Source organism: Chelon labrosus, assembly GCF_963514085.1.
Source record: "Chelon labrosus genome assembly, chromosome: 12".
NCBI lineage: Eukaryota > Metazoa > Chordata > Actinopteri > Mugiliformes > Mugilidae > Chelon > Chelon labrosus.
Window position 1 is genome coordinate 11,011,657 of NC_140345.1, and position 9,538 is coordinate 11,021,194.

General features: G+C 38.1%; 3 protein-coding genes across 3 annotated transcripts; all 3 read left to right on the forward strand.

Annotated features, from left to right (window-relative positions):
• Positions 1 to 512: 512 nt before the first annotated feature.
• Positions 513 to 2,691, forward strand: LOC311496356 (H-2 class II histocompatibility antigen, A-U alpha chain-like; the record flags this gene model as incomplete). The annotated part of the gene is made up of 4 exons (XM_084556183.1): positions 513 to 594; positions 791 to 1,054; positions 1,141 to 1,422; positions 1,518 to 2,691. The coding sequence occupies 4 exons, from the start codon at positions 513 to 515 to the stop codon at positions 1,637 to 1,639; spliced, it is 750 nt and encodes a 249-aa protein (XP_084412309.1). The 3' UTR covers positions 1,640 to 2,691.
• Positions 2,692 to 3,775: 1,084 nt separating this feature from the next.
• On the forward strand, positions 3,776 to 6,745 carry LOC311496355 (H-2 class II histocompatibility antigen, E-S beta chain-like). The gene is made up of 6 exons (XM_084556182.1): positions 3,776 to 3,846; positions 3,951 to 4,217; positions 4,386 to 4,667; positions 5,009 to 5,119; positions 5,250 to 5,275; positions 5,365 to 6,745. Exons 1-6 carry the CDS (start codon positions 3,786 to 3,788, stop codon positions 5,389 to 5,391), a joined length of 774 nt encoding a protein of 257 aa, XP_084412308.1. The 5' UTR covers positions 3,776 to 3,785; the 3' UTR covers positions 5,392 to 6,745.
• A 124-nt stretch (positions 6,746 to 6,869) lies between these two features.
• Positions 6,870 to 8,616, forward strand: LOC311496357 (H-2 class II histocompatibility antigen, A-R alpha chain-like). The gene is made up of 4 exons (XM_084556184.1): positions 6,870 to 7,247; positions 7,727 to 7,990; positions 8,089 to 8,370; positions 8,467 to 8,616. Exons 1-4 carry the CDS (start codon positions 7,193 to 7,195, stop codon positions 8,595 to 8,597), a joined length of 732 nt encoding a protein of 243 aa, XP_084412310.1. The 5' UTR covers positions 6,870 to 7,192; the 3' UTR covers positions 8,598 to 8,616.
• The last annotated feature ends 922 nt before the right edge of the window (positions 8,617 to 9,538 follow it).

Genomic DNA, 9,538 nt, shown 5'->3' on the forward strand with positions numbered 1-9,538 from the left:
TTTATAATACTCAGTCAGAAAATACCCCAAAACCGATTAGTGCTCATTTCTTTTAATCACATTTATCTCATATCGCAGCACAGAACACAGTGTAACATAAAATTAGTCATAACTCACGTCATGGAAAATGCATCGAAGAATAAACGCACCATTCAGATGTTTTCTATTGTCTCCTCTTTGTCTCATAGTGTGCATTTCGTGGCAACTGTCAGCAAGGTTAGGAACGATTTAGTTTCAAATCAGGTTGGACTGCTTTTTTTACATCCACATTAACAAAATACGGAAGCTGTGTTAGAGCTCTCTTCTCTAACTAATGTATTATTTGACATCTTACCTTTTGCTCAGGGTTTTTCAGTACAATTTAATAGTTGTTAATTTAATAATGTATTAGTTTTCTCCAGTTTTCCCTCTGCTTCAGTTTCGCACTTGATTTGACCACGTGACTGATTGTGAATTTCCTCGTTTTGTCTATAAGTCAAGGAAACAAACAGGTACTGAGTCTTCTTTCAGTAATGACTACCTGCAGCTTCGACATGAAGTCCTCATCTGTTGCTATAATCCTGATCCTCAACGCCCTCTGTGCCTTCTCAAAGGGTAAGAATGCGCTGTAATCTAACAGTTTAATAACAACTGGACAACTACTATTTTGTCCTACTTCACTTATGGAAAATCTTCAAATGCCTGAAAAAAAAACTAAATTTTATTCGAAATATATATTTTTTCAGTGACAAGACTGTTTGTACGATATATGTTTTTCTTATGTCTTTACATCTGTTGCATTGTTTTTCAGTTCCCCATGAAATGATGTATGTTGTGGGCTGCTTTGTGAATGGCACGGCTGAGGCACAGTATGAGTTTGATGGCGAAGAGATTTTATATGTTGATTTCCTAAGTAACAAAGTTGTGTACAGTGTACCAACTTCTATTAAACCGGATCCAAGCCAGGTTTTGGTGGATCTGAATATCCTTACAGATGCTTGGAACAGCAAGAAATCGTGTTCGGAATTAACAGCAGTAACTCAAGTGAAAGAAGAATACCCACAAGAAGTACAAGGTACATTAACAGCATTCGTGTCTCTGGTGACTGATAAATTCCTGATGAAGTATTTTTCACTGTATTTGTCTTTCAAATCACTATAGACCCTCCTGAGACTATGCTCTTCCCCTCTGGAGATGTTGAGCTGGGAGTTGAAAACAGACTCGTCTGCTTTGTGAATCATTTCTACCCACCTTCAATCAAAGTCAGCTGGACCAAAAATGACCAGCCAATTTCAGAGGGGACATCACTCAGTCGATATTACCCCAATAACGATCAAACCTTCCGGCAGTTCTCTACTCTGACGTTCACACCGAGCGAGGGCGACATTTACAGCTGTACTGTGCAGCACTCAGCGCTGGAGACGCCCAAAACAAGAATCTGGGGTGATTATTTTCTTATGAAGGCACTTAAAAATAAAAATGAAATGTTTCGCTTCGTCTGTAATACTGATTTATATTCTCTTTAACTTCCTCTACAGAAGTTGAATCCATCAAAAGTAGCCTTGGACCAGACATTCTTTGTGGAGCGGGCCTGACTCTGGGCGTGTTGGGATTCGCTACTGGAATATTTTTCATTGTCAAAGGACACTATAATGAATGATCGTACATATATTGCATGTTTGTTGCTTTCATTACAAGCCTATTAACCATTTTTCCTGTAGCAGATGGTGATGGGTGTACATTCATCTGTCCCAGTGTTTTTCAACGGGGCACAGAACAATATTAGCATACCCATATACAAGACTGTATGTTTGGTTCTGTCATTAATTCTTCTTTATGTTAGGGATGCTAATATATGAGCACACCTGTCCACATGTGCTCATGAAGGGGAGAAAGCAAAACCTTGGGCATAAAGCTACAGTCAGTTGCTGCTGTGTGTCTTTTTATTCTTCTTCTTCCAGAGGCTGTTGGTTTTGTTTTGTTTTTTGTTAAATAAACAGTTATTTGTACATCTCCCTTTATGACTCTGTTTCACTTGGTTATATTGTATTATTGTTACTCCCCTCATCGCCTGGACTTTCTTGGGGAATGTAAAAAAGGACAGTAAACTAGGAATGCTCCAACCATAGGCAAGTTATGTCACTAAAAAAACAAGACATCTCTGTATATGTGTCTTTGTTTGTGCCTCCTAGCTTGTCTTGACCACCATATATCCAATCTGTTTCATATGGTACAAGTCAGGGACAAATGGTCATTATGTTTTGGCCTAAAGTAGTTTCCTATTACGCTTTCACAGCAATTGGACACCCCAACATCATGGTAACCCCAGTGGCTTGTTGTGGTTGCTTTCGTGATGAGAAGACCTGTCATTAGACCTGTCCTAGGTCTAATAAAATAAAAATCCAAATTCTCAGGGAAAATCTACAGAATGTTTTTACTGTGCTGTTGTCATTTCTGTTAGAGTAACAACTTTCAAGTGACATCCTGATTAAAAATACAGTGCGACAGAATTAACATGATTCTTAGTATGACATATGATTCTTAGTGTTGCTAGGTAAGACAAACCATAGCCATGCGTGTTTCCATTCCCATAGAAGAACACTGAAAAGCTGTACACTTAGTTAACTTCAAAAAGATGAAACATTAATATTAGATAAGTGTGAGTACAGCAGAAACAACCATACATAAACACTAACTCTAACTGTGCCAATGTTACCATGGTTCATTAAGTTAACTGTCGTAACCTCTTGACTCAATTAGCCAGCATTTCTAGAGCCAGAGGTCTCAAATATCTTCTAAATAAACAAACAACAGAAAACAGGAGTTGTAAATTGCTGTGGAGCGTTATCTTTGAGACATTAAATTAACAGGTAAATCTGTAAATGTTAAAAACTACTACAAACTACTGATCCACTGGAGACATAAAAAATGCAAACAACATATCTTACTTTACCCATTTGGTCGTGTCTGGCAACTGTTCCTACCACATCCAAAGGATCAGGATGATATAAACATTTATGATAAGTTAATAATTTTGATCTGGCTTAGTTGGCTAGTACTTTGTTAGCTACAGAAATGCCAACATTCCCATCCAGCTTCTAATGTTATTCAGAAGCCTATAGGTAGCAAACATTACTGGGACATTTAAAATATTGTCAATATATTGTAAACTATATCGGACAGTGGACTGAACTGCCTAAATGGTCTTTGGGTCCTATGGGTTGAGCGGAGGGACCTCTGTGGATCATCCCACAGATACTTGATCAGTTTGGGATCTAGTGAATTTGGAGGTCAGGTCAACACCTTGTGCTGTTTTTCATGTTTTTTTGAGTTGAGTTGTTCCTAAAACATTTTTGTGTGTGTGTCTGTGTCAGGCAGCATCTTGCTGGGGATGTCTGCTGCCATCAAGGAGTGTCATTGCTATTGGGTGAGGGTGCCTGGTCTGGTCTAGGTGGGTGGTACATGTCTAAGTAACATCCACATGAATGCCAGGTCCAAAAGTTTCCCAGGAGAACATTGAATTGTCACAAGATGGTCAATGTTATTCACTTCACCTGTCAGTAGTCATAATGTTGTGGTTGATCGGTGTAGATTGTATGCAAAGAGGAGGGATGGTCATATTATGCATAATGACGACAAGGAATGTAATACAAAACCCTTAGGGGATTGCCACACCTGCATAGGAAAAAATGTTGTTCATAAATCTGTAGCTGAACTTCCTCATTGTTTTTCACGACTCACAAGCAATTTTAACATTTTTTTCCAGGTTAGAACTTCAGTCGCGTCTCTCGTATTTACCTGACAACATGTCTTGTGTTCGTAGCTTCTATACTCTTCCTGTGTTGCTTTTGGTGTTATCAACAGAAGGTGAGTAAAATTGTAGAGGAAATAGGGTCAAGAATAACTTATTAGCAATTGTAGTATTAAACTACAGCCAACTTTCCATATTAACTTTTGGCACTTATTTTCAGGTGCTCTCTATGGCATCGGGTTGAACCGTTGCCAGTTTAGTTCCTACGATGCTCATGATGCTGTGTACTTGGAGGAGTACTATTTCAACAAGATGCTGTTAATCCGGTACAACAGCACTTTGGGGAAAGCGGTTGGTTACACAAAGGAAGCAAAAAAAATTGCAGATCAGCTCAATAGCCGACCAAGTTTTCTGATGGATGAGCTATGGAAAACAGACGTTTGCAAAAAAAATGTCCCACAGGCTTATATCGGCCTAATGACCCCAGGTGATTATAACAGAGCATAAAAAGAACTTCTTCAACGTCTATGAAATCAGCATTAAAGGAGTTATATGAGGCTGTAAATATTGTGTCATTTAATATAATTACAAATCCTGTGAGTAAAGACGTGACATTTTATAAAAACATTTTTTGTCTTGGGCTTTTTCCTTCTAGTCGAGCCCTACATACGGCTGAGGTCAGACAAGACAGCAAGCAGCAAACATCCCGACATGCTCATCTGCAGTGTGTACGATTTTTATCCTAAACAAATCACAGTGACGTGGTTGAGGAACGGAAAAGGGATTACATCTGATGTGTCGTCCACCGATGAGCTGCCCAATGGGAACTGGCTCTACCAGATCCACTCCTATCTGGAGTATACACCCACACCTGGGGAAAGGATTTCCTGTATGGTGGAACACGCCAGCCTCATGGAGCCCAAGATTACTAACTGGGGTAAGAGTGTGCATGGGGACAGATGAATTTACCATTTTTTGCCCTTCGGTTTGAAAATATACTGGAATATACTGTGCTTTACACTTTATTACATACCGTATGTTTCACAGTTTTAGATTATACACGCAAAGACTGAACTCTTATTGTAGCTGCAGAAACACAGAAATCTTCAAATGCCATGGCTTGTAATAAAATTTTAAACATGTTAGTATACAACTGTCACACAGGAAGAGAGTTTGTGATATAATTTTGACTCAGAGATGAAAAGGATCCCTGCTGACATAATAACGGACGTATAATCTGTAAATCTAAATCAGTGCTTGTGATTGATGTGTTGTCAGACCCATTGCCTGATTCAGTGATGAATAAGATCGCCGTTGGGGCGGCAGGCCTGCTGCTGGGTCTGGTGTTTTCAGTTGCTGGGCTGATTTACTACAAAAAGAAATCTGCCGGTGAGAGATTGATTCTGATTAACACAAAAAATATCTCTGATATTCTTCATTTAATGAATGCAGTTTAGCCAAATGAACATGTTCTTATAATACCTGATTATAAATTGTGTTGTTTTTTTCCCAACTGCAGGACGGATGATGGTGCCAACCACTGAGGTAAGTGTCAACATTTGGTGATTTTCTTCCCCTATCTTTGCAGCCATCTTTGTAGCATTGGCGTAAATGTTTATTTATCTGTTCTATAGGTTATATATCCAGACGACACACTTTAAGTCAGAGAAGCCCGTGAGAAGTCACTGAGAATACAGTTGTTGTTGTTGAAACTGCTGGAAAGTCTTTGACATTATTCATTCTTTGTCTTTTTGTCCATGTACAGTAGATGTCTAAATGTTCATATACAGTAGACTATAAATGAATCTGACTGTTAAAGTCTCAGGTCATAAGGCAAACAGGTTCCTACATCGTTGCTACAGATATTTTGTTCATATTAAAAACTATATTTAAAGCAGTTGACCTATCTTCACTGATATGACTGTTCGGTGTGGCCTGAGTGAAATTTTCTCTTATAAATATATTTTATAGCTATGAACATAACTATGAATCCGATGTGTGGTGTCTTTTTAGTTTTTTAGTTTTTTAACTTTTGTAGGCTATACATAATCACATTTGTAAGTCAGTGACTGTGTATGTTTATATGTATGTTTGTAATGGGCCAGTATCTGGAGGAAGGAGATGGACAGGAGCTTTTTATATTTCCCATGTTGTGTTTATTTTTGAAAAATAAAGTATTTAAAAATTAATTGAAGACCTTACCAAAAATGGAATAAAGGCTTGTTTGTTTCTGTGTATAATGTGTATTAACAGGCAACTGCCAACACGTTCAGTGTAAGAACTTTAAAACAATGACGGTCAGATGTCCTGTTTTCAGCATGATCTACTTCCCCCAAGTGGCCAAACATGTATTACAGCTTTTCACCATTTTTTTTTTATTATTATTTGTTTTATGAGAAATGGATTAATGAACACAAATCTCTGTTCTCAGCTTCAGCACATATTACACAGGCAATATTGGCTCACCTTTGCCTTTCTCTTCCTCCTCCTTGTCCTCAATGGTCTTTTCGTCCTGCTGGGCCTCCTCTTCCTCTGTTAATACAAAAACTTCCAACTGATTTTACACAGGTTCTACACGAGAGAGACTAACTGGTGATCAGTGTTTCTAGGTGAACAAAGAGTTTTACCTCTGCACCTTTACACACCTTCAGAATGATATCTGAGAGAGACTGAGGGCAGTTTGGAGTCATGTTGTTGAAATATGAGGTTCAGGTTTTCCACTTGATGTCTCATTATTGATGTCAAACTCTGAACATCATTCTGTAGGTCAAAGGTCAAACATACAAGAGGAGTGATAACAATTTCTTTTTTGGGTGGAGGCAAACTTTAATATCATAATACATTATAAGGTGGTTGAACTTAAAAACATGAGGTTTTACTAATACTACGCTCTGCTCTACCTCCTAAACTAAAACAAAACTTATCCAAAAAATTAAAATTATATTAACTGCCTAAAATGACAGCAACCATCCTTGAGAAAAAAAACAAAAAAAAACTGGCGTGTATTTCAGTGTTTTAGTTTGCCCCAAGTCCCATCCACTAACATGGAGGAGGTGGAGCTTATTGGAGCTTATGACCGATACTGCAGTCAAAAAAAAAAAACACAGCTATGTTTTTGTATGAGGGTTGAACAGTTCATATGCTGGATAATATTTAACTAAACACATAAGGAGTGGCCGGCCACTCCTCATCTGCAGCTTCTTTGAACCTTTTATGGGGGGGCAAATAACAAGGAAGTTGGAAGTTGGAAGTTTATTGAAATTTATAGCAGTCAAATATTACTGACTCACAGACCTGCAGGTGTAATGATTCACCAGGGACTAAGGATTAAGAATTATTGTGCACACAACCAGATCATGTGATGACCTGTGTGTGACTGTGTGATTTCCCGGCAACAGAGATTACATTTCCTTTGTTCACAGCGCTAGAGTCTCCAAATAAAGACAGCTTGCAGCTCAAAACATGAAGCTCTTCATCGCAATCCTGATGATCAACAACTTCTGTGCTTTCTCACAAAGTAAGAACCGCTTTCTAATTCATGGTCTATCTCAGGTGTAGGGATGATTCTTAAACTACAGACCAAATAGTCTTCTAGAAATGTATTGATACGTTTTATTTCTCTATACACTGGATGGAGCTGGTGACAAGCTAGTATGCTAACAATAGCAGACCAGAAAATTATTGTTATTGCATGCCTCCTTCTGTACAGTACACACAAAAACAATATTTCCTCTCAGAGAAATTAGTTATTCCTCCTGCTCACTTGACAGGTGAGTGGAGGTGAATGAGAAATGACTTTGTTTGATTATGTCATTTCAGGAGACTGGAACTATCCAGTTTCCCCCCCAGATAGTTGAAGAATCACACATATATTTGAATTAATATTGATTTCATACTGCTCTTTTCTTCTCTTCTTTTCTGTCCCAACTTATTTTTTTGTGTCTTCAAATTGAATGTTAATCATTTTCCCTCTGCTGATTTCTTTTTTTTTTCCAGTTACCCATGAAGTAAATTTTTTTGCAGGATGTTTTCGAAACGGCGCAACTGAGGTACAGTACGAATTTGACTCTGAAGAGATGCTGTATGTGGATTTTGAAAATCATTCGGTTGTATACACTGTGCCCAAGATTATTTCGAATGACCCGAGTCACATGTTTGACAATATTAATGTGTACAAAAATGCTCTGGAAGCCAAGAAGTATTGTCCATTGATTCTGGCATTCTACATAGCAGAGGAGAAAAATCCTCCGGAAGCTGAAGGTAAATGATGCTCACTGCATGCTCTGTTAGCGTCAACATAACTGTCATTTGTAGGTTCCAGGTGGAGGTTTTTAAATTTTGTTTCTGTGTCACTATAGACCCACCTCAGAGCCTCCTCTACCCTGCAGAAGAAGTTGAGGCGGGGGTTGAAAATCGCCTCATATGCTTTGTGAACCATTTCTTCCCACCTGTCATTAAAGTCAGTTGGACCAAGAACGGTCGTCCTGTTTCAGAGGGGGTGTCACTCAGTAGATTTCATCCCAACAAAGATTCAACCTTCCACCAGTTCTCTACTCTGACGTTCACACCAAGGGAGGGAGATATTTACAGCTGTACCATCGAACACTCAGCACTGGAGACGCCCCAAACAAGAATCTGGGGTGATTATCTTATCTATCCTCTTTAAATATAAAAATATCTGCTGCAAAATATTTTCTGGAGTGTAATGATTTATATTTTCTTTCACTGCTCCACAGAACCTGTGATCAGTCATCGTGGTCATGGACTGGATATTTACTGTGGAGTGGGTTTGACTGTAGGTTTTCTGGGCGTCGCAGTTGGAACATTTTTGATTGTGAAGGCAAAAGAAAATAATTCTTGCTCTTAGAGAGTTTATACACAATGCATTGTAGGTGATCATACCTGGGATTAATGACATCTTAAATTCATTTATGGGAGCTGTAAGCAGAGATATTTCTCTCTTCTTCGCTTCTGTAAAAAGTTAGATTTGGGTTTTTTTCTTAGATTAACAGTTTGAGAGACCATACCAAAAAGGAGGGTGAAGACACTCTTGAACTCATGAATTAATCAATATTTAAATATAGAAAATGTACATACAATAGTAACAAAGAAAGGGAAACCAATCATCAGCTATGTTTTTTTTTTTTTATGTGGGATGAACAGTTCATATGCTGGATTATATTTAACTAAACACATAAAGAGTGGCCGGCATCTGCAGCTGCTTTGAACCTTTAATAGCGCTTTCATTAAAATACTTGGAAATTCTAAATTTCAACACTAGAGTGTTACTGCAGGGCATAAGAAGAGCTTTTTATAACTTTTGTGACAATTTTTTTCATTTACATGTACAAAATCAAGGTCAATGAATTTACCATATATGGGTCCTTGCCCTTAAGTGGTTAAAAAAAATGTAAACCTGTATGTACATAAGTGCTGATTCACATTAGTCAACATTCACATTAGACAACATTAGGATACTTCTACCTAATAGCTAATACAGCAGTTATGCTCAGCGTTCATGCAGAGCTGGACCTTGCAGACCACATTTGACCTAAAAATGTTGTCTTGATCTTTGCTGATTGGCTCTGTGAAACCCACGTGGTTCTCCACCTCACTGAGAGGCACGGGGAAGCAGTTTGAAATGTGTGCTGAAGTTACCAAATATGGTTCCTTGACCTATAAAGGGTTAATATAAGTTTTTATGATGAGAAGTGTTTTATATTTAATCTGTGACTGTGACTGGGCTTTTTATTTCAAAGGGGAAATTTTATTCCGTCCTCTTATGATGCCTTTTCTGTTTTGTAGGTT

Bases quoted from the DNA above. Each gene is read 5' to 3' on its own strand.
- LOC311496355 (XM_084556182.1), top strand. From the start codon at position 3,786: ATGTCTTGTGTTCGTAGCTTCTATACTCTTCCTGTGTTGCTTTTGGTG. The intron at 4,668-5,008 runs GTAAGAGTGTGC...ATGTGTTGTCAG, and splicing joins GCCCAAGATTACTAACTGGG to ACCCATTGCCTGATTCAGTG. The intron at 5,120-5,249 runs GTGAGAGATTGA...TCCCAACTGCAG, and splicing joins CTACAAAAAGAAATCTGCCG to GACGGATGATGGTGCCAACC.
- LOC311496357 (XM_084556184.1), top strand. From the start codon at position 7,193: ATGAAGCTCTTCATCGCAATCCTGATGATCAACAACTTCTGTGCTTTC. The intron at 7,991-8,088 runs GTAAATGATGCT...GTGTCACTATAG, and splicing joins AAATCCTCCGGAAGCTGAAG to ACCCACCTCAGAGCCTCCTC. The intron at 8,371-8,466 runs GTGATTATCTTA...ACTGCTCCACAG, and splicing joins GCCCCAAACAAGAATCTGGG to AACCTGTGATCAGTCATCGT.